Genomic DNA, 23,807 nt, shown 5'->3' on the forward strand with positions numbered 1-23,807 from the left:
TGGACCCCACAGGGCAAGAACCCCTCCATGTTACCTTGTTCCCCACACACCATCTCTACGTGCTGTACATGCTAACTATCCCGTGCCCGCGAAGGCAAAAGTACATGTTTCTCTATTTTGCCTTTTTATCCAGTCCCAGATTATCTCCCCGCTTTGTTTCCTCCAACTCCCTTAACCTACCACCAGGGGACTGCATGTAACCCTCCGGGCCGCTCCTCCTTTTATTTTAATGTATAAAATCAGCTGCTCAGCTGCCATTCTCCAGAGCACCTTCTCAATTCCTTGAGATTTTGCTCCCCCGCAACTGTCAGTTTGGCGCGAATAAACTCACAAAAACTCCCTACAGGTTTGGACGTCTCTTAACGTCCACACTCGTGTTAGAAGTTACATCACTGCTCCTTTCAGGAAGGCGCGCAGTCTTGCAAGCGAGTCGCCGGAGGTCGGCCGCGGGCGCTCCACGACGCGGAAGCCACGCCGGCTGAGGCCAGCGGGAGTGGCAAGTTCCCGCCGCCAAGTCTTCCTTACCGCAGTGCTGGGTGCGGCGACAGAAGCCGAGCGGGAGGATCTTTGGAATCTCACTCAGCCCAGTTCCATCCTCACCGAGCCCGGCGACTCCGGGTTCTGTTTCCACCGCGGGGCTGGCCTGGGAGCCTCCCGCACTCACCTCGCCTCGCAGTCTCTTCACTGCCGCTCCCCCGACAATACAACACAGGCCCTGACCCAGACAAGCACTCCCCAGCCCTCTTGCCCCGCGGAGACGTGCCCCACCGGGCCCCCGGGCTGCAACAAAGCCAGCAGACAGCCCCTGCCACAGATAACGGCCGGCACTGCCGGCTGACCCAGCGGTTCTGGGGCGGCGGGAGACAGAGGCCCCTCCGCGCAAGCGCAAAAGAGCCCCTGCGTCTGCGCACCGCGAACCCCTCCCGCGCGCTCGGCCTCACGCGGCTTCTTCCCGCCTGCCTCCCGCCCTCACTTCCGGGGTTTCCCGGCGACGGCCGTAAGTGACGGACGGAAGCAGCCCACGAGGCCCGCCGTAAACGGCTCCCTCGCGCCACTTCCTGCCGGCTTCCACAGACGGCGCTGGTGGGGGATCGAGAGGCACCGGAGGTCGTTCCCGGCGGCAGGAGCCATGGAGATGCCGCTGCCACCCGACGGTGAGGCCCAGCGCGAGTTTAGGGACCGTTTCTCTCTCCCCCGGATCCCCTGTTGGCCTACCCAGCCTCCTGAGGTCCCCGGGCCTAGGAGGGGGCGGGGCTCGGCCTCCCGGGTTCGCCTGCGGCCTCTCCCGCGGGTCTCCGCATTCCCGGCGCGCTTGTGGCCCCTACCAGGACCCGTACAAGGGCGGCCTCTGCGGGGCCCACCCCTAGAGATCCCGACCTGGCGGACGGCGGCTGGTGCGCCGGGGCCCCCGGATTTGGGCGGTCCTCGCTGACGCCCCGCGTGGCCTTTTCTCCGTTCTCCAGACCAGGAGCTTCGAAATGTCATCGACAAACTGGCCCAGTTCGTGGCTCGCAACGGGCCCGAGTTTGAGAAGATGACGATGGAGAAGCAGAAGGACAACCCCAAATTCTCGTTTCTGTTCGGAGGCGACTTCTACAGTTACTACAAGTGCAAGCTAGCGCTGGAACAGCAGCAGCGTGAGTCCTCTCCAGCTCTGGTCGCACCCTGGAGCGATTTCTTTCTCTGATACCAGTGCAGGCTCCGCCACAAACCGCCTTCTTTTGGGTCGCATGCTCTTTCAAATTGTGGGAGCTAGGCCTTCACGATCCCTTCCGTTGCGCCCAGGCCTGCAGCAGGTGGTTGCTGGGTCCGAGCGTAATGGGGAAGGAGGTTATGGATCCACCTTCTGGGCTCGAGATCAGGGATTTTTCTATTGTTTTTGCAAACGTGATGACTGGGGTCAGCAGAAGTAGTGATTGCTTCAGTGTTTTCCAGGAAGGCAGTGATAGAGGCTGGACTGGGACTCTGTTTTGAGCCACTGTTCAGCTCCCTTTGTGGGCTCTTCCTGGGTCCAGCAAGGTTTTTGTGCATTTCGGTTGCTTACAGTCCAAATCAAAAAGTATTGTCCCGTTGGGTTTTAGTTCTTTGCAGAGGTTTACAGTGTTCACTGAGTTGGACCTCAGGATTCTGGTCCTGCCCTCAGAGGATTTAAGATGGAGTTAGAAATCACAGCTGGCCTTTGAATAACAACTAGCCTCCAGGTGGTAAGGTCCTACGTCAGTTTTGTCCAGTAATGATTACCTAGCTTCTGAATACATTTGAATGAGTAGAGGATTGCTCAAGTTGATGGGCATTGAAAGCTGAATGTTCCCTGGACTACAAGCACCAGACTTTGTTTTGGGTCATTCTTGTGCCCTAATACATACTACACAGTAGCGTTCAACAAAGAATTTGTAAGAAACTGCTAAGGTGCAATTGCTTGAACAAGCTTGGTGTGTTTGGGTATCCATGGAAGAAACCATGAGAGGCCCAGCACGGCTGGAGCACAGAACATGTGTGGAGGGGGGAAGCATTTGGTCTGGAGTGGAAATGCCAGGGGAATGTTGGGGTTTTCACCCTCAGTTCAGGGGTTCTTGTGCATAGTTATAGTTGAGATGGGGATGAGGGAGATCAGCTTCCTGAAATTGTAGGCAAAATGTTGTGTGTGCTTACATGTCCCTGGAGCAGTTACTCCGTAGCCCCTGCACACCAGTTTAAAACCCCTGCTACAGAAAGTGTGACGTCACGAGAGAGTTTGAAACAAAGGAGTGATGGGTCAGGTTCGTATGACCAGCGTGGCCAAGCTGGAGGGAGCAGGAGTGGAGGCTGGAACCAGTGAGGCCAGCAGGTAGTGAACAGGAGCATTTGATGGTAAGGTCTGAATTAGATCAGTGGGTTGAGCCTGAGGGACTCAGCCTGGGGGGTTCCTGGGGTTAAGGAGTCGAATCCATGAACTAGGGCACCAGATGGATATTTTTGACATAACCAGGTAGGGGGGGCAAGGGGAGGACAGTGCTTTGGCTGGAGTGACCAGGAGTGAGAGCCGCTTCCCTTGCAAGGGGAGCTCACTCACCCTGCCCTGTGGGGTTAGCAATCCAGAGCTGCTTGGTGACTTGGTGCCATAACCCAGGAAGGAAGGGTGCTTTTAGCAGGGGAAGATTGGGGCTCATGAAGTGTATTGTGCAGGTAACAATATCTAGCTGTGATTGAAGAATGCATAGAGTTAGCCAGATGGAAACTGAAGAGAGAAAAGTGTTCAGGCAGAGGAAACTGCCTTAGGAGGGACTAGGGAGTGGAGGGGACAAGAGCTCAAGGTGGCTGAAGCCCGGAGGAGGGGTTCTCGGAGTGGCTCAAAGTGAGGGTGCAGAGTAGGGAGGGCTGGCTTGCCAAGGACCTAGGAGCTTTGGGGTCTCTTGAAGGGTTGGTTTCAGGTCTGTGTTGTGGAGCAGGGTTAGTCATTGTAAGGACTGGAGCCCAGAACTGTTCTAGAATGGCGTTTTGCAAACTCTGTTGAAGGACCAGTTTTTGTTTTTTTAAAATTCTGTTGTAGAGAATATACCTTTGCAAAATAGAGTAAAAATGTGAGCCATAAAAGCGTCAAGTACTTCACCATTTCTGTATTTGTGTAATCTTTCACCTGACTGCTCCTCAGACCACACTTTGAGCAGCATCGCTATATTGCCAGGTGGAGGGGACCGGACTGGACTCGGAGACCAGTTTCAAGGGTGATGCCGGTGACAGCAGAGTTGTGGCAGTGACAGCAGGGACACAAACAGACCAGAATGTGATCTAGGAAGCTGATGACAGCACGGGTTAACTTATCAGTGTGAGGTGCAAAGGAAAGACGGGGGTTTGTGCCTTCTAGGCTCTGGCTTGGGTATATGGGCATAGCCATGCCAGCCACAGAGATCAGGAGTAGGGCTTGGTGGGGTGGAGCATGGGGCAAGAGGATATGCATGCCTGTGGAAAGCTATGGGCTGTTCGAGCTGTAATTAGGTCCAGAGCTCAAGGAATCCCGGGTGAACATGATAGAGTTAGGAATTACGGTATGCTGATTGTAATTGCGTTCCCCTAGGGGTTTCAGAGAGAAGACAGCCCTGGCATCCCAGCAGTTAAGGGTCAGAGAGAAAGAGGAAGGGGCCACACGGACTGAGTGAGGCAGGGGCCTGTGACAGGGCCATCAGGCTGAATAAGGATGTCCCCCAGGGCTGTGGGGATAGGGGTTGGGCTGGGTGAACAGAGCCAGACTTTCCCTGGGCAAGTAAGATAAAGGAGAGATGAACTGAAACGGAATCTTGGCTGTGAAATTGTTGAGATGAGGGGCATGCGATTAAGGGAAAGTTTTTTAAGACAGAGACAGGTATATTTTGGGGCGTCTGGGAAGGAGCCAGAAAGAGGGAGAACATGAAGAAATGAGAGCGAGAGAACAGATTTACTGAAGAAATGTCTCTGGGAAGTGGAGGAGGATGTCCCCGAGGGTGTCAACACCAGAAGGCTCAACCAGATCTAAGAAGTGACTGAGTGTCCCGAGATGGGCCCTGGACAGCACCATCTGTTCTGTCTGCCTGACTTTGTCCAAAGGCCAGGTCCCCTTGGGATGGGACTCAGCAGGGTTCCAGCAGTGGGTCGTCATGTTCAGACCAGACAAGACCCAGTGGCCGATGGGGAGATCATTTTGTTCAGCGACCCTTCCCAGCAAAACCCCCCACATCCCACCACCCAAATGTCTATCTCTTCTCATCTGGCCACATTCGGGCACACACCCACCTGACCCAGTCTCCTACCAGTAGGATGGTCGTCTCACCCTGGCTCAACCTCGATTGACTCCGAGGAGTCCCTTTCCCCAAACAGAGTCGGAATAAGGAAATCAAGGGGCACGTGGTGATGGGCCACAGCATGTGCTCAGGGGTGCTGCCTGCTCTTATTTTGGGCTCCCTGGCTGGGCGTCAGGTGGCTCTGATGACCTGAAAGTAAAGAGTATATTAGGGATGGTAGCAGAGAGATGCTCGTGGGGGCAGAGCTTTGGCCTGGGTTTAGCTTCAGTTTAGGCCTTGGTGAGGAGGGGAGGGTGAAGGGGGATGGGCTCTAGCTTGGTCTGTGCCAGAGGACACTGGGCAAGACAGACAGTGTTGGAAGGAGTAGCAGGGTTACAGTCCTGAGATCTCCAAGGAGAGGACTGGTACAAAGGTGGAAGGTGGTGGATGGGACACGGGAAAGGGGCTGGTTCTAGGCTCTGGGGGAATGAGAGGAGTGGGAGAGCCAGGCTGAGCGTGAGGAGCCTGGCAGACTTTGGTGGTGGTGTGGCAGAGGCAGGGAGTGTGGCTGCAGCACAGTGCAGAAGTCCTCTTGTGGATGGTAAGTGTAGAGAGGGGAGCCCCTGTAGCTGAGGGCTGCCCAAGAGGCAGCCAAGGAGACACCTAGACCCCAGCCACCTTCTCACTGGGGCACCTTTTCTCCTCTTCTGCCAGTCATCTGCAAGCAGCAGGCCCCAGAGCTGGAGCCAGCCGCAGCGCTGCCACCCCTCACACAGCCCCCGTTAGCCCCTGCTGCACCCATCCCACCCGCCCAGGGAGCCCCGTCAATGGATGAGCTCATCCAGCAGAGCCAGTGGAACCTGCAGCAGCAGGAGCAGCACCTGCTTGCCCTCAGACAGGTATGGGGCCTGCTCCTCCTCTTCCCTCCCACTCCCATCAGCCCTGAGTAGGCCTAGGGCCCTCCTCTTTCCCCTTTTTGTCCTCAGGTGGTCTCTGGAGCTCACCCCTGTGCCTCAGTTTTTGCATCTGTACATTAGGACTCACAAATAGCTATCAGGAGGACCCATTACCAAGCATCAGTGCTGTGGACAGTGCTGCCACTACCCATGGCGTGTTTAGCCCAGTCCCTCTGGACAGAGGTTACTTCTCATTCCAGTGAAATCATTACCCAAGCTGTTTACTGGAGTGGACACCTATGAGTGGGACTACACGTTAGAAATTGTGTAACAGAATACCATGTGGCCTTTGGTGCCATTGGCACCAGTTCGTGCTAGCCAGGTCACTCCAAGCTGTTGAGGGAAGGACCCTTCTGTCCTGGTCCATTACAGTTCTAATACTTTTTGCCAAATATAGTACGATGAATCACATGGAAAATGAGATGAATAAAAAAAAAATAAGGCATCTGAAACACCAGCCCCTGTTTTATTACTATATTTAAGGTCACTGTCATATTGCTGACAACAAAACATGCCGGATCACTCACCCTCAGTTTCTGGCTGGAGCCTCTCATAGGATGGGTGGTCCAGCCTCAGCCAGCCCTGATCGGACTGCCTGTCCCCACAGAAGTCCCAGATTTCAGCAGTCTCTCAGTTTGCCAGGCTAACGATGAAACTGCTATCCTGTTTTAATTTTCCATTCTTTGGTTGCTCTCCTTTATCCTGACTAGTGACCTTTCATAAGCCCTCTCTGTGCTGTCTGTCCACTTTCTTTTTGTGTTTAACTAGCCTGCAGAGGTCCCCTGTTCCTCTGGGTCTTAATCATTCCATCTGTCACCTGTGGTTCCGTCTCATCTTGCTCTAACCCAGTGATGGCGAACCTTTTGAGCTCGGCGTGCCAGCATTTTGAAAAACCCTAACTTTGGTGCCGTGTCACATACAGAAATTTTTTGATATTTGCATTCATAGTAAAACAAAGCCTTATATTTTTGATATTTATTTTATATATTTAAATGCCATTTAACAAAGAAAAATCAACCAAAAAAATGAGTTCGCGTGTCATAGGTTCTCCATCACTGCTCTAACCTCTGCCTGCCGTGGCCGGGACTGCTCCTGTGGGTGTGAGGCTGTGGATGTGAGGGACAGGGCCTTCTGCTGCTGTGGTGGGACATTGATGGGCAGTCTTGGTCCCACCTGGCCTCCCAGGAGCAGGTGACGGCGGCCGTGGCCCATGCGGTGGAGCAGCAGATGCAGAAGCTCCTGGAGGAGACCCAGCTGGACATGAACGAGTTCGACAACCTGCTGCAGCCGATCATTGACACGTGCACCAAAGATGCCATCTCGGTGAGGGCAGTGGGGCCGGGTGGGCTCAGTGCTCCCAGAACCTAGTGCTCCTGACAGGTGAGAGCCCACCAAAGCCTCTGGGCCAGGGCTGCCGTAGCGATGCCCCATCTACTCTTGCCCTTCCCCCTTGAGCACCTCCAAGAGAAGGGGAAGGCAGGCAGAGGCTGCAGCATGTGGCCGAGCCCTTGGGCTCCACACCCTCGGCTGTGCCCTGACCTCCCTGGGCACCTGCCCAACTCTGCTCACCCATTGCTCTGTCTGTTGCAGGCCGGGAAGAACTGGATGTTCAGCAACGCGAAGTCCCCTCCGCACTGTGAGCTAATGGCCGGCCACCTCCGGAACCGCATCACAGCTGATGGGGCGCACTTTGAGCTGCGGCTGCACCTCATCTACCTGATCAATGACGTGCTGCACCACTGGTAAGGGCCTCTCGGGCCCCGCTTGCCTTCCCTCTTCTTCTGGCCCTCTTGTGGCCGCTGCACTTCACTCAGTAACTTGGCTGGTCTCAGGATGTGGGTCATTTGTCCAGGGACCCTGGGAGAGGGTCATCTATGCCACAAGCTCCTCCTCTTCCCGCCTCCACCCCCCCCCCCCCCACACACACACACACACCTCAGCCTATCCCTGGATCCCCATCCCCACCTCACCTAGGGCCACAGTTCCTTCACTCCTCATTCAGGGCAAATTCTGGTATCTTTCGGTATCTCTCTGTTGATGGCAGCTCCGCGTCAGTGGTACACATTACACACCCTCAGTCAGCTGACTCTGCCCTGCTTCAGGGTCCTTGATGATGGGTTCCCCTTGCGGACCCTATGTCCCAGCCCACCAAGACAAATCCCCACCCCCACAGCCCTCCCCAGGCCAGTGGTTACCTCTGCACTGCCTTTTGGGGGCCTTATGACAAAGGTTAACTTAAGGAACCAGATGCCTGGGCCAAGACAGGCCCCGGGAGGAGACAGGCTGAAGGAAGCAGTGCTAGTAAGGCGGTGTGTGGCTGCCATGTTTGGCTTTGAGCTTGGCCAGCTGAAGGGCATGGTGCCCATAAGGGCAGCAGAAACTGACCTGTCCCTCTCAGTCCTTTGCCCTGCCCTGTCTTCCACCACATGTATATCCTGGGCCCCTGCCCTCCTCGCGCCACACTCAGCCACCCCCGACATCATCATCCCCTTATTGCGCATGTGGGGAAATAAGCAGCCGCCTGGGACTTTCCCTGCCTTCCTGCTTTATTCACTCCTCTTCTGACTCCAGGCAGCTCTGCAGAGACAGCCCTGTCCTACCTGTCCTCCGCCTGGACTGCTCTCCCTCCCATGACCCACTTCCCTACTCCAGGCACTTGCTCCAGTCTGTGAGCTCTCTCTGTTGAACTTGGTGTTGGGAGGGGTTCCAGCCACTTGCCTTATGCCATCTAGGCTCACTGCCACACTGGGGGCCCCATGCCACCTCAGTGTGTAGCTGCAGGGACCTCCACACCCAGTTATCCTTAGAGTGCCCCCCGAAGGATGTGGGGGCAGGTCCCCAATGCCAGGCACACTTGGCACACTCCCTCTGCCTCCTGAAACACGGGGCCCAAGTCAGGTTTTTGTGCCCGTGGGATCACAATGCTGAGCAAGACCACATAGACAAGGCCCTGAGCCACAACAGCTCTAGCCTGTCCTTTGTGGACATTGGGATTCTCACAGGCTCTGTGTCCGTCATGCCAGGAGGGAAGGATGATTTTACTAACAAGGAGATCAGAGTGACAGGCATTGCTCTGAAGGTCCCCACCCTGTGTTTTCCCTCCTCCCACTGCTGTCGGTCAGTGGGGCCCAAGCGCCAGCACAGATGCTGTGGGGAGCCCAGCCCTCGTCCCAGCCGGGTTGGGGGCCCGTTCCCTGAGAAGGCAGAGGGTGCTATGGCTGGAGCCACGATGGTAACGGGCGCGTGGCCGGGTCCCGCCCCAGGGCCCTGACGCGCGGAAGGTCTCTCCCTCACAGCCAGCGCAAGCAGGCCAGGGAGCTGCTGGCCGCCCTGCAGAAGGTTGTGGTGCCCATCTACTGCACCAGCTTCTTGGCCGTGGAGGAGGACAAGCAGCAAAAGATTGCCCGGGTACGTGGTGCAGCCCGGAGGGTAGAGTAAGGTGGGTAGGGGGTGGGGCAAGCTGTTTCTCCCTGACGTGATTGCTCATCCTCCCACGTCCAGCTCCTGCAGCTCTGGGAGAAGAACGGCTACTTTGACGACTCCATCATCCAGCAGTTGCAGAGCCCGGCCCTGGGGCTCGGCCAGTACCAGGTGAGTGCCACCACCTCCCGAACTACACGCGGGGCCAGGGTGACACCACCCAGCAGCTTCCAGAAGTCGGGGCCCACCTGGGCTGGGAACAGCCGATGGAATGGTGGCCTCAGAACCCAGATGGCATTTTCTAAACTGGGCGCCCTGGTGGGCCTCTAGTGAGTGTTGAAGGCCGGGGTCTGAGCAGCACCCTTGGGGGGCCCTGTCCCGTGCACAGAAAGGAGGGAACCCTCCCAGGGAGGCTTCCTGGTGCGCTTGTGACCGAGTTTCCCAATGTAGGCCCTGTTCTCAGGGTGTCATTGGCTTGTTTGCACTGGTCCTCCAGGCCCGCATTCACACGATGGGAAGGTGAGGAGACCCCAGGTAGTCTAGGCTGCTGTGGCCATCACCTTGTGCAGCCAGTGCTACCATGGTACCAGCATCACTGCCCTATGCGCAGCTTCTGGAATAAAAAGCACAGCTCACACCCCTTCTCCCAGGCTGGAAGGCCTGGCTGAATGTCAGGAGCTCTGTGCAGGCTGCCTCCCTCGGTGATGGTCCTAAATGCCATCTTCTCCACAGGGGACTGGCTCTCATGCTCAGAAACAAATGAGGAAAGTGCCTTTCATACTTTCTCTACATTTTACCCACTTTTTCTTATGTTAAATAAAAATGGACTTGTATTGCTATACAACAGTTAAGGCTGTTTTTTTTTCCTCCTGAGTTCAGCTTAGTAAACGTGATAGCTAGTGTTTACTAAGCCTCTACCATACTAGTCCCTTTCCATGTGTTATATGCTGACTTCTCCCTGAAATCTTCAGAAGTTGGCCCCAACGTTGTCCCATTTTGCAGATGAGAACAATTGAGGCTCAGGGAGGTGGCGATTTATTCAAAGCCAGGCAGCAAGCACGCACAGCCCATGAGCATGTCTCAGAATATTTGCCGGTGATGTACATTTAAAGTCTGTGTGCCCTAGGCGGCCACAGCTATCATTGCCTGATTCCATCATCAGGGAATTCTAAACTGCACTGCACATCACTAAGATTTTGGCTAGATAGGTGGTCTGGTTGTCAAGACCAAGTTGATCGGTTTACATGACATCACCTGCCAGCTGGGCCTCACTGCCCCTGGCAGCACCCCGACTTCCCAGTGCTTTCCTAGCATTTGACCCCATGCTGCTCTGGAAGGGGTGGGCCCTGAGGCTCGAGCACTGAGTGCCCCCGCCCTCTTTCTACCAGGCAACGCTTATCAATGAGTACTCCTCGGTGGTCCAGCCAGTGCAGCTGGCCTTCCAGCAGCAGATCCAGACCCTCAAGACGCAGCATGAGGAGTTTGTCAACAGCCTGGCCCAACAGCAGCAGCAGCAGCAGCAGCAACAGCAGCAGCAGCAGATCCAGATGCCACAAATAGAAGCTGAAGTCAAGGCCACCCCACCACCACCTGCCCCACCGCCAGCCCCTACGCCCGCCCCAGCCATCCCGCCCACCACCCAGCCTGGTATGTGGCCCCCCTGCACCCACTCTTGGGGGCTGGTCCCAGCAAGCAGCTTCCCCCCAGAGAAGGGCTCTAGTTTCGGAGTCTCGGGCCAGATTCTAATCAGTTTAAAGCAGCAGGCTGAAGAGTTTCACATTTAAACGTAATAAAACTTTTACAACTCAGTTCTCCTTTATAAACTGTCCCAGAGAACAGGCAAAGAGGAAAGCTGCCCAAATCATTTTCCAAGACCAAGATAACTTTCTCACCAGTTGGGCAAGGACAGAACAAGAATTACAAATATAATCCATTGTCACTTCTGAATAAAGATGCAGAAATACTAAACAAAATCTTAGCAAATTAAAACCAGCCAAGTATCTTTAAAATATATTATGACCAAAAAGGACATGTTCCAGGAATGCATAAGGATGGTTTAACACTGAAGAAGCCTAATAATGTAACATCAAATGGGAGGAAGTGAGACTTGAATGAGATACAGAGTAGGTAATAAAATTCAGCAGGTAAAAATTCTTCAGCAAACTCAGGTCAACCTGGTAGGAGTACGGTACTTCCTGTAAAGCTTTCAGAACAGAAGTGTGTGTCCTGCTGCCTTCCCAGCAGTTTTCCTTGGGTCATGAAGTGAGGATTTATCAGGAAATGAAGCCCAATCTGGGCTGCCCGGGTGTCCGCTGATGACCGTTTTGGGTGGCACCTCCTGCTGCTGTGGCCTCCACTAACTGCCTTCTTGCCTGGCTCCAGATGACAGCAAGCCTCCCATCCAAATGCCCGGCTCCTCTGAATATGACGCCTCAGGAGGGGTCCAGGACCCTGCAGCCACCGGCCCCCGGGGCCCGGGGCCCCACGACCAGATCCCACCTAACAAACCGCCATGGTTTGACCAGCCTCACCCCGTTGCTCCTTGGGGTCAACAGCAGGTATTTCTTTCCGGGGCAGGTGAGCGTGCTTGGGCCTAACGAGACTGACGGCCAGGGTGGCGGGCAGCCTCTGTAGGTGAGGGGCTTTTAGCCCTTGCTGGGAGACTGGAAGCTCTGCAGCAGGGTCTTGGGGAGAGGGTACGATAGCCCCATCTTCCCATGGTACTGGGATTAGGTGAAGCAAGAAAGGCAGGCCTTGCCTCCTCTGGTGCTTTGATCATTTGGGATTGTCAGTAACAGGTCCCCGTTTTCCAGGGAGTGCAGGGAAATCCCACACAGCACAGGAGGGTGCTCCCTTTCCTTCCCTTGTTTTGACTCGTTTGAATAGCAAAGTGTCAACACCTTGTCACCCTGGAGAGAACATGGTGCTTTTAAAAGAGGTCACAAGTGTCAGGCAGCGTATTCTGGGGCTGAGCTATTGGTCACTTCCTCCCGTTTCCTTGGGGTGAGAAACTTCTAGGCAAGGGCAAGGGTCATCTCATCCAGCATAGCAGCACTAGGAGGTTCACGACAACAGGGTCCCCTCACCAAGGGTGTGCCCTCGGTCGACAGTCCATAGATGCCATGGACTGGCAGTGCACTTGGCCTGGCCTGCCCATGAGGCATCTTACACGTTTTGAAATGATTGCCATATTTAAAGTTTGGCTTTCTGGCTTCTGCGGATATGGTGGCCTGGGCCAGTCTCTGGTGGTAATGGTCAGTGGAGCTAACCAACCATGACCCTAGAGATGGGCTCTCTGATTGGCCTCATTGGACCCATCCTCCCTGGCTCTGAGTTTGGGTTGCAGTCCAACTTTAAGTCTTCAGAGCAGCAGCTGGAGCTCATGTCTTCAGCCTTCAGAAACAAGTTTTCTGGGTCGGACCTAGGAGCAGACCCTGAAATAGGACTGAGGGCAAGTAGTTCAGTGGGAGATGTCCCAGGAGAATAGCACAGGGTCGAGGGAAGTTATGAAAGGGCTGATTCGGGGTGGGTGGCCTCTGGGGCTCAGCCACTACGCAGACTCTGGATGCAGTGGGGGAGGCACCTCTGTGCTGTCCACGAGGGGGCTCGGCAAGGGGGTGTTCCGATTCCCTGTATGTGGGGCCTCTAGAAAGTCCTGTATGAGGACCCAGAGAAGGCCTCAGCCATGACGGGGAGCAGAAACTTGGGAGTCAGGTTATCAGCATGGACACGAGGGACCAGTGGTAGGGCAGATACCACTGCACCCACTGTAAACAGAGTCAAGCACCCATTCTGCACAGCAGAGTAAACAAAGCACCTTGGCCTGCCCAGGGCAACGCCCAGCAGACCATCAGCGTGCAGCACCGGGCAGTGCGGAGGCTGGATGGGCCTGGAGAGGGCTAACATCTGCTCTTTGTCTCACAGCCTCCTGAGCAGCCCCCCTACCCACACCACCAGGGTGGGCCACCCCACTGCCCACCTTGGAACAACAGCCATGAGGGCATGTGGGGTGAGCAGCGTGGGGACCCCGGCTGGAACGGCCAGCGCGACGCACCCTGGAACAGCCAGCCCGACCCCAACTGGAACAGTCAGTTCGAGGGCCCCTGGAACAGCCAGCACGAGCAGCCGCCCTGGGGTGGTGGCCAGCGAGAGCCGCCCTTCCGCATGCAGCGGCCACCACACTTCCGCGGGCCCTTCCCACCCCACCAGCAGCACCCACAGTTCAACCAGCCACCACACCCCCACAACTTCAACCGCTTCCCACCCCGCTTCATGCAGGATGACTTTCCCCCGAGGCACCCCTTCGAGCGGCCCCCCTATCCTCACCGCTTTGACTACCCTCAGGGGGACTTCCCTGCTGGTAAGTGTTTTGCATGTTTGAGGCCCAGTACACACAGCCCTCTCCTGCCCCTGGTTCCTGGAGAAGTCCAGGTTGCCTGCCTGGAGGAGGCACCTGACAGATTGTTCTCCTGAGCAGGCTGATGGCACTGCTCTTGATCTTTGGTGTGCCCCTATTGTGCCCCGAGGCTAGGTCATAGGCAGAGGGTCATGGGATGACAGAGGAGAATAGACCACACACCAAGCAGTAGAGGGGTGACACTTTGGTCCCTCCTCCTAGGAATAGGGCACTGTCTGTCCTGCAGAGAAGGGCAGATAGATTCCAAAAGGAGAAGTAACCCCCAAGTGCCCATAGCAACAGGCGCCGAGTCCAGGGCCCACACTGCTGTCACAGTATTGGTTTCCCGGTCCTTGTCTCAACAGTTTTCATCAGCTTTCCTACTTGATTATTGTTGTTTTTCAGAGTCTTTATTTTTCACTTTCTCTTTTTAAAATAAAATTTTAAATATGTTTTTATTGATTTCAGAGAGAGGAAGGGAGAGAGAGAGAGAAACATCAATGATGAGAGAAAATCAGCGATTGGCTGTGTCTTGCACATCCCCAACTAGGGATGGAGCCCACAACCCAGGCATGTGCTCTGACTGGGAATCCAACTGTGACCTCCTGGTTCATGAAATCGATGTTCAGCCACTGAGCCACACCAGCTGGGCTTAAAAGAATTTTATTCTTACTGTATTACTGCCTCTACCTTAAAACCCTCCATTGGTTATAAATTCAGCTAGGAGATCACTTAGCTTGTGTACTGTTTGTGTTAACATCCTGGGGTGGCCTGACAGTCCCACAGATTGGGTGGCTCCAACAACAGGTACTGTTTCCCAGTCTAGAAACAAGGTTAGTTTCCTCTAATGTCTCTCTCCTCGACGTGTAGATGGCTACCTTCTCCCTGTGTCCTTACATGATTGTCTCTTTCTACCTGTCTGTGTCCTAATCTTATAAGTCATATTGAATCAGGGCCCACCCATATGACTTCTTTTTAATTATCTCTTCAGAGGGAGAGTTAGGACTGGTGGTGGTGAATGCAGGGGTCAGGGGTGGGGAGGAGATACAATTTAGCCCATAACATTGCTGTTAGAAGGTGCTGTGATTTCCCTGTGGTTCCTTCTTTAACCTATGAGGTCCATCAGGTGCTGCTGTGGGTGCCAGCCCCCTTCGAGCCTCTCCTCCTCCCCTCTTGCTGCATTGCCTGAGCAGTGAGTGAAGCAGTGGGAGAGGAGGTGATGGAAGGGCTGCTCAGAAAGTGGGTGTTGGCATCCTTGCTCTTCTCTGAGCTCCTTGGTGCCGCCTGGCTCATAAATTCCCTGTGAGCCTGAGAGAAGTTTCTGTTTTGCAGAGATGGGACCCCCTCACCATCACCCTGGCCATCGCATGCCACATCCTGGGATCAATGAGCACCCGCCCTGGGGGGGACCCCAGCACCCCGACTTTGGCCCTCCTCCCCATGGCTTCAACGGGCAACCGCCCCACATGCGGCGACAGGGCCCTCCCCACATCAACCATGATGACCCCAGTCTGGTCCCCAACGTTCCCTACTTCGATCTCCCCGCCGGGCTAATGGCCCCCCTTGTGAAGGTGAGCTCCGTGGTGAGTGCCACGCTTAGTGGGACATGCTCGGGCCAGTGCCTCTGCCTCCACGTGAAAGGTTCATAGATGAAACTAATTCCCCGTAGGCTACAGAACTGCTTCCCCAGGCCACTTCCCCCATTTCCCACTCCCCAGCGACCTCGACCAAGCCAGTCTGTGGGAATGCACCTGAGTCCGTGAGGCCCGTGTCCCCTGATCCCTCTGCATCTTTCTGGTGCTATGAGTTTGGTGCCACTTGGGGCAGGCTGGGTTGGGCATGAGGCACAGGTCCTCTTACTAATGGTTTTTGGAAGCCACCTTGTCCAGGGGTTGACAGCAGAAAGGTTTTTCAGGAAAGGGGCAACCGCTGAGGTGTGCCTTCATGGAACCTGGGAATGCATGTGAGGGGTGAGGTGAGCAAGGGGCTGGGACAGGCAGAGGGACCAGCGGATGAGCCAGCTCCTGGGCTGGGCTAAGGCTCCTGATTGTGGGAGGGCCCTCAAGGGAGATAACAGAGCTCTGGGTAGGAAGTCAGGGCACAGGGTGGCACCTGCAGGCAGAGCATCTGGGATTCACAGCGTGTCTGTGAGTGAACCAGGGCTCTTTCTGTTTCCTTTCCTAAAGGCCATGTCTTCTGTGGTCATTTTTTTGGAGAAAGAATTCTGTGGCTTTTATCAGCCTCAAAGAGGGTGGGCCTTCCAGCGAGGGCTGGGTGAGCACTCTGATGCCCAGGACAACCCTAACCCAAACCAGGCCCTGTCTCCTGGGGGGGCCTGATGGGGGCTCCGGCAAGATGTGGTGACAACTGTGTTCTCCACTGCAGCTAGAAGATCACGAGTACAAGCCTTTGGACCCTAAAGACATCCGCCTTCCCCCTCCCATGCCACCCAGTGAGAGGCTGCTGGCGGCCGTGGAGGCCTTTTACAGCCCTCCTTCCCATGACAGGCCGAGGAACAGGTACGGGGCCTGGGGAGACCCAGCGGTGGGGCCAGTGATGGGAGGGGAGTCTATCCCATCTCCCAACCTGTCTTCCCCCAAGTTTGCTTCACAAGACTCTTACCATCCATACCTTCTACCCAGCATGGTGTGAGGCCCAGGTGAGGAGTGTGGTGTCTCTAAGAGAAATGGCATTATAGGGTCCGTTTCTCTCCTGACTATGGGTGGTATGTGTCACACAGCGGCCCTTGATGAAAGGCTTCTCTGTTTGGGACTCATTGTCTTGCTGCACATCCAGGCTTTGTCATGGGTCCCTTTCAGGATACCCTCCCCCAAAGTCCTTATCACCAGCCCGTTGACATTGCTTCCTTTCCTGTGCCAGGCACAGGTTCCCAGTTACAAATACCACAGGCCCTAAGACCCTCAGCTCTGTCTTTCCACTGCAGTTCAGAGGGGCCGAGAGCCGGGGGTGTCAGGTATAAGCCCAGTCCACCTCCCAGCAGGTGTCCCGACCTCAGCCTGCTTCCTCACCTGAGAAAGGGCGTCCCGTGGAAATGACAGCTCCAGTGCTGTCTGTGGTGGCACTTGGGCCGCATCCCGAGTGGAGGAGGGAGGGGGGGGCGGCTTGTGGGTAGGAGGTAGCCTCCTCCCTCCTGATGAGATTTCCCAGTGCCCTTCGGGAAGGAGGCTGTTGTGGTCACGTGTGGTCACATTGCCCGTCTTACAGCGAAGGCTGGGAGCAGAATGGCCTCTACGAGTTCTTCCGAGCAAAAATGCGGGCCCGACGGCGGAAAGGCCAGGAAAAGAGGAACAGGTAAGGGCGTCCCTGCTGACTTGTATGGAGTCATCATGCCTCCCTGGCTAATCTTGTCATGAATTGGCTTAGAGTGAACGAGACACACTGTCCTGTCACACCCTAACATGTTGTATCATGCCCCCAACACCTAATGTCATAAAACATACGATATCACCCCCAATCATAGACAAAGTCAGGTCTAGCCTCAGCCTGGCTCTTGGGTCTAGCCCAGCCGTGGGCAAACTACGGCCCGCGGGCCGGATCCGGCCCATTTGAAATGAATAAAACTAAAAAAAAAAAAAAAAGACCGTACCCTTTTATGTAATGATGTTTACTTTGAATTTATATTAGTTCACACAAACACTCCATCCATGCTTTTGTTCCGGCCCTCCGGTCCAGTTTAAGAACCCATTGTGGCCCTGAGTCATAAAGTTTGCCCACCCCTGGTCTGGCCCCTATGTTAAAAGTGCTAGGAGCCCTTCCCACAAGCCTGAGTTAAAACACCAGCACAAGAGAAGTTGGCTTTGGTCTGTATTCACCGAGCTGTTTAGGAAAGTGACACCGTGGTGTGAATGGCATGGGGCCATTTGAAATCGGGTGGGGGTGGCAGGCTCAGCCTGTGTGGGAGCTGGGAGGTGCCAGCTCCAGCTCACCAGCCTCTCCCTGCAGCGGACCCTCGCGGTCTCGGAGCAGGTCCAAAAGCCGAGGGCGCTCCTCCTCTCGCTCCAACTCGAGGTCTTCCAAGTCGTCTGGCTCGTACTCCAGGTCACGGTCACGCTCCTGCTCCCGTTCCCGCTCCTACTCCCGCTCCCACTCCAGGTAGGCAGTACCACCTCTCGGGGACTGAGCCTGAGGCTTCGAGGCTCCCAGCTGACCCGCTGGGCTCTCCCCCACAACTTTGCCCCAACAGGAGCCGTAGCCGATCCCGCTCCTCAAGAAGCCGCTCAAGGTCCCGCTCCCGCTCCAGGTCCAAGTCATACTCCCCAGGCAGGAGACGTCGGTCGCGGTCCAGGAGCCCCACTCCGCCGTAAGATTTCTGTCTTAACTGTCCAGTGCCCTGCTGGTGGCGCTGGAACCTCTGAGGCTTTGCTGTGAATGTTGAAATGTCATTTAGAAGACATGCTCCCGCTGGCCCCTGCTGGCACAGGGCCTCAGGGACACCCAAGCATTAACGCAGTGACAGTGGCACTTCCTTATCTCACATGGTGGGGGCTGGGCTGTTTCTAACCATTTTAGGGGCTTGGTGTGACCCTTGCTGCACAGTGTGAAGCGGGGCAATCACCTAGTTCCCGTTATCAGGCTTGTGAAGAGGATGAAGAATAATAGAGACACAAGTGTGTGTGTGTCCATCCTGCACTGTGACTGTTCTCATATGCCACACCCTGTAATATTCTAAGTTTTCATTCCAATAAATATACCTACTCATTTTTAAAAGATGTAACCTGTCTTAATTTTAGTTCCTCAGCTGGTCTAGGTTCTAATTCAGCACCTCCTATACCTGACTCCAGGCTTGGGGAAGAGAACAAAGGACATCAGATGCTGGTGAAAATGGGTAAGGTTCCGGGAGGAACAGCTTGCTCTGGGATTTTGAGGTTGGGGATGATGGCGTCAGAGGAAGTCCCAGCTCACCACCCTGTCTTTGAAAGAGGGTGAGCCTGCTGGGCATTCTTTACCAGCTGTGTGTTTATAAACAGCATTTATGCATGTTACTCACCTCCCCAAATGCATTCCTACTTAACTTTGTGTCAGGGTAAAGGCACCAGATTGCAGTTTTTGTAGGTCGTAACCACTCACCCCTCTTTCTTCCTAAGGCTGGAGTGGATCTGGTGGCCTCGGCGTGAAAGAGCAAGGGATCCAGGACCCCATCAAGGGGGGGGACGTGCGGGATAAGTGGGACCAGTACAAGGGTGTGGGTGTGGCCCTGGACGACCCCTACGAGAACTACCGCAGGAACAAGAGCTACTCCTTCATCGCCCGCATGAAGGCCAGGGACGAGTGCAAGTAGGTGTGGTGAGGAGCTATGCCATCCGCCGGCAGCTTGGCAAGTGGGACCTTCCTGGCTTATTGGATGGTAGGGACCTCTCGGTTCTCACACAGCCTCCATTGTTGGGGAGCTACAGAAGAGGATAGCCATAGCATACCCAGTGACCAGTGCCATGCTCTACTGCGGGAGGCACAGGCCCCACCGGCAAACCAGCTTTCACGTAGAAGAAAGATTCACATGAGGACACCCTGCACTCATTCCCTGGACAGTGAAGCAAGAAACATGAGCCTCACCCCCTGGACAAGAGTCCTTGCCACCTGTAGGAAGGGATTTCTCGTCTCTTCCCAGTCAGATGCGAGTCTCCGCTTAAATCAGCAAGCGCGTGTGGAGGAGGCCTTGGGCGAGCACGCCAGGTGCCGGACTAGGGGTGCAGCGGCCCAGCTCTGCAACCTGCACCTCCCACTTACGTCGTGACAAGGCTCAGGCCAGGCGCTAGTACTGCTCACTCTTTAACAAAGGAAAAACAAAACCTTGATTTGCAACATTAAACAGGGTTTTCATTTTTACTCCAAATGGTTTAGTTTTTAAAAACATGTTGATCGAAGATGATCCCCAGTGCGATAATTTGAAACTTGATTCCTCCAAGACATACTGGCCCTTAGTTATTTTAGTTAAGTTGAATTTTTTTTAAAACGTTAGCCATTTGCTGTTATTTCCAGAAAGAAAAGGACCTAAGAAGATGGATCTGAGACATCTTCTGGTCACAGAATGGTCCCCGGGGGGATCTGTGCCCTTAATGTCTACTTGTGTTTTTCATTTAGAAGAACCCCGACACCAGCACTTGCGTGCAATAGTCCATTCAGACCCAGTGTGGGGAGGAGCCACAGGCCATGCCTCCTGCTCTGTCACTTCCTTTTCCCACCCACCCCCCTGCAACCACAAGGAGGTGAGGCCTGGAGGGAGCCACCGGGGCCACACTGGGATCAGCTGCACTTAATATCTTCAGGCAGCGGGGTGTGGTGCCGTTTATTTGTACAGAAACATTTTCAAAAAATTCTTTTCGATAAGATGCAAAATCCTCCAACTTTTCAACCTGATGTGATAAAATATTTGATTTTGTTCTAGGTTTCCTGTAGCTGTGAATTGTTTAAATGTGTCTGATTCAGGATATAAAGCATAAACACGTGCTGTTAACAATTTCTTGTGGGTTTTACTGTTTTGCCTTCAAATAAAGACTTTTTCATAAAGACCTTTTTCTCGGTGTGTGGAGCGCAGAAGTGTGCTCAGGCTCAGAAGGGAGGAGGGGAGGGGTGTCTGAGTGTGGACTGAGTTGTGGGCTCAGGTCAGAAGCTCTGCCTGGTGTCTCACACCAAGGTCCCCGGGATGGACCCCTGCCCCTGTGTCCTCGTTAGTAAATGGGACTCTCATCCCCATCGACCTCAGCTCATTAGGAGGCCAGTGCCGGCACAGGTGGAGCCGTTCCCCGGGGCTCCAGACAAGCCGGCAGCCTCTGTGGCTATGCGTGGTAAAGTCACCCGGGTTCCATTTCCACTGGTCTATGGTCTGTCCTTGGGTGCTGGGAGGGGAAAGCATTCGGGTGCATCCTAGGTGCCACCTGCCCCCTCCCACAGTAAATGTCCCCTGGACACTAATGTGTTGCGCCTGAAATACTAGACCAGCTTGTTGGAACCACAAGCCAAGCCTTACCTGGTGGTGCTCAGAGCTCCTCCTTCACCTCCCTCAGAGCGTCCTCCATGGTCAGTGGGGCGGGTCTGTGGTGCCTGATGTACTGTGGAGCAGAGGACAGACGGACATGTCACCACCACGCCTCAGCCTACTGGGGCTTCGGGTGCTGAAGACAGTGCCCGTCCCCAGCAGTTCCTGGTCACGCTGACCAAAACATGACAGATGCCATGTGATATCGCTGTGGGAACCAAGGAGAGATGAGCCCTGGCTGACTGAGTCTGAAAGGACGGGTGACTGCTGTCAGGAAGGAAGGAGGGCTGGGTGCCCTTCTCAGGACACGGGCCCAGAGCAGGCAGCGAGGAGCCATGGTAGGCTATGGACAGCAACGTGGTCAGATCACCACCTACGTCCAGTCAACTGATGGACGTCCAACAGAGGAACAAAAGGGATCCCACAGGGTGCAACCAGCGAAGTCCGGAATGTGGGAGACTGTCTGACAAACAACCTGTTTTCTCTAACAGAAGAGATGGCGGGGAGGGGGAGTAGAGCAGTGGTTCTTAAAGTGGGTCCCCAGTGGGCTACCGTGCCACTAACAACCTGGGTAGTCACCGACTTTGGGTGCTACACTGCTCAAGGCTGAGAACCACTTTTCCAGGTTAGGAGGCTAAATAGACAGAAGGCATCCTGATGCATGGACTGTGTCTGGATCCTAATGAAAAAATAGGCACGGCTGGGCCAGCATGGCTCAGTGGTTGAGCATCAACCTATGAACCAGGTCATGGTTCGATTTGGGTCAGGGCACGGCCCGGGTTGTGGGCTTGATCCCCAGTGTGGGGTGTGTGGGAGGCAACCAATCAGTGATTCTCATGATTAATGTTTCTGACTCTGTCTCCCTCTCTCTTCCTCTCTGAAATCAATAAAGATATTTTTTAAAAAAATAGGAACATGTTCAACTTTTATAAGCGGAAATCTGAACCCTGGATTTCAAACACTATAAAGTTAACTGGGTGTTGGTATGATAATGGTACTGTGACTATTTTTTAAAAGTCCTTATTTTTTAGAAATACATACTGAAATATCGGTAGATAAAATTATTTTTAAAATCATACAGAATAGATCATATAACATTCTATTCCTATAAAGAAGTATACATGTAATATATTAATATACCTAGTACATTGTAATGTATTTTATATATTGTGTATTATAACATGACACATATTACACATCAAATAGTTCATATTTTACATAAGAAAAATGTACAGAATATATCAAGCTTGTACTAGTTATCTCTGAAATTACAGAGGACTATATAAGTTACATCTCTCTGTAACTGTTTCTATAAAATAACAGACTTTGTGTGGTCAGACAAAAATTAAATGTTTGGAGGGAAAAAGAGGTGAGTGTGTCATCCCTTGAGCTTCAGCCCATGGGACTGAGAAGAGCCATCGCCCTGGGTGGTTCAGGAGAAGAGTCTGGAGGGACAGCACCCCTCACCAACGAGGTCACCGTCGGTCAGAGGTCACTCAGAGCGGGGCAGCTTTGGTGCCTGCCAGGCTGGCCGTCAGCGCCTCGGCCCCACACCGGCTCTTGTCATGGACAAAGAGAGAGCAGGTTCCTTCCCATAGGACAGAAGGTGGCTGGGCCCAAGGACCCCTGCTGCCCTGGGCTGAGTGCTGTCCCCGGGTCAGAGCCCCGCCTGCCCTCCCTCTCCCATGGGGGGCAGCTGTGTCACCTCTTTGGTTTCCTCCAGGGTGTGGTAGTGGAATGCGTCTTGGTCCAGGGACTGCAGGAGGGACACATGCAGGTGCCGGCTGGTCTCCATGAACTGCTGCGTCAGGCTCAGTTGCTGCTTAAGCATGTCATTGAGGGCGAACACGGCCGGGCTGTAAGCTGTCAGGGCTGCCCCCAGCACCGAGTTACTGAACGGCCCCTGGGCACCTGTCCCCCTGTCCCCCCATCCCCACCCCAGTCCCCTCATCCTGTCAGCGTCAACTGCTTTGGGCCCAGGTGTTCTGCAGGCCCCACTCCTGCTATTCTCCATACTTTCCAGAAGCAATGCCACCTTGGGAAGTAGTGAAGGCCTCGCCTTTTGTCTGTCTCGAATAAATGAACTGCCTTCTCCTGATGTGTGTGAACCTCAGAGCTGCATGTAAAGAATGCTCACCTCTTAGGCAGATTCGGAAGTCTTCACCTCCACATCCAGCACACAGAAAGGTTAGTAAACTGACACCCAAAATGTGCAGTTGCACAATATAAATCTATTTACACTACCCACTATCCACTTAAATATGGGAAAGGGGGTAAATTTGACTTATGCATTTTTAAACATGTAATTAAAAAAAAATTTTAATAAACAATTAGAATTAAAACTGCAAGTGTTAAAAACGATCATTATTCAAATATATAGTAAGGCTAGAGGCCCAGTGAATGGATTCGTGCACTGGTGAGGGGCATGGCCTGCGGGGATCGGCCCACTGTAGGAGCGCTGCTCATCCATCCCTGTCAGCCAAGCATTGAGCATCTGCCCCCTGGTGGTCAGTGCATGTCATAGTGACTGGTCAACCGGTTGTTCTGGTTGTTCCACCATTCAGTTGCTGGGCTTTTATATATATACTAGAGGCCCGGTGCACAAAAATTTATGCACTCGGGTAGGGGGTCCCTCAGTCCAGCCTGTGCCCTTTCGTAGTCTGGGACCCCTTGGGAGTGACCACTTGCTGGCTTAAGTCTGCTCCCCGGGGGATTAGGCCTAAGGTGGCAATCAGACATCCCTCTGGCAGACCGGCAGCCCTCGGGGGATGTCCACTTGCCAGTGGGGAGCAGGCCGTAGCACTGCTGAGGAGGCAGGAGAGGCTCCCACCACCACCGCTGTACTGACAGCCATCAGCCTGACTTGTGGCTGAGCAGAGCTGCCCCCCTGTGAGAGCGCACTGACCACCAGAAAGCAGCTCCTGCATTGAGCGTCTGCCCCCTGGTGGTCAGTGTGTTTCATAGTGACCAGTCATTCCTAGTCTTTCTGCTGTTAGGGTCAGTTTGCATATTACCCTTTTACTATATAAGATAGAGGCCTGATGCACGGGTGGGGGCCAGCTGGTTTGCCCTGAAGGGTGATCTGGATCAGGGTGGGGGTCCCGCTTGGGTGCCTGGGTGAGGAGCTGATGGCTGTTTGCAGCTGGTCACACCCCCTTCAGGGTGGGGGTCCCCACTGGGGTGCCTGGCCAGTCTGGATGAGGGGCTGAGGGCCGTTTTCAGGGTGGCGAGCGACTGAAGCTCCCAGCCTCTTTTTTTTTTCTTTTGATTTTATTCTGGGATTTATTTACCTTCTATAGCTGTCACTG

The 23,807-nt window shown here is 54.2% G+C and overlaps 2 protein-coding genes across 4 annotated transcripts in view; one reads left to right on the forward strand and one right to left on the reverse strand.

The window, feature by feature from the left end:
• Positions 1-20,032, forward strand: CHERP (calcium homeostasis endoplasmic reticulum protein). Of its 3 annotated transcripts, none has more exons than XM_059696345.1 (17): positions 1-1,154; positions 1,464-1,637; positions 5,448-5,632; positions 6,875-7,012; positions 7,280-7,431; positions 8,953-9,097; positions 9,191-9,280; positions 10,498-10,756; positions 11,492-11,667; positions 13,034-13,469; positions 14,838-15,076; positions 15,891-16,024; positions 16,731-16,817; positions 17,469-17,618; positions 17,710-17,826; positions 18,308-18,351; positions 18,611-20,032. In XM_059696345.1, the coding sequence occupies exons 1-17, from the start codon at positions 1,130-1,132 to the stop codon at positions 18,802-18,804; spliced, it is 2,745 nt and encodes a 914-aa protein (XP_059552328.1). In that variant the 5' UTR covers positions 1-1,129; the 3' UTR covers positions 18,805-20,032. The 3 variants fall into 3 exon arrangements, with proteins under 3 accessions (XP_059552328.1, XP_059552326.1, XP_059552327.1); XM_059696343.1 differs by having other exon boundaries at positions 5-1,154; positions 18,257-18,351; XM_059696344.1 differs by having other exon boundaries at positions 9-1,154; positions 8,986-9,097; positions 18,257-18,351.
• C5H19orf44 (chromosome 5 C19orf44 homolog) overlaps positions 17,318-23,807 on the reverse strand; it is a 21,562-nt gene continuing 15,072 nt past the window's right edge. Inside the window, exons 7-9 of the mRNA XM_059696346.1 lie at positions 22,205-22,371; positions 20,491-20,572; positions 17,318-17,888 (exon numbers count right to left, since the gene is read on the reverse strand). Of these exons, the coding sequence (XP_059552329.1) occupies positions 20,501-20,572; positions 22,205-22,371 (239 nt within the window). The 3' untranslated portion in view covers positions 17,318-17,888; positions 20,491-20,500. The remainder of the gene's footprint in view (positions 17,889-20,490; positions 20,573-22,204; positions 22,372-23,807) is intronic.

This window comes from Myotis daubentonii, chromosome 5 (assembly GCF_963259705.1).
Source record: "Myotis daubentonii chromosome 5, mMyoDau2.1, whole genome shotgun sequence".
Lineage (NCBI taxonomy): Eukaryota > Metazoa > Chordata > Mammalia > Chiroptera > Vespertilionidae > Myotis > Myotis daubentonii.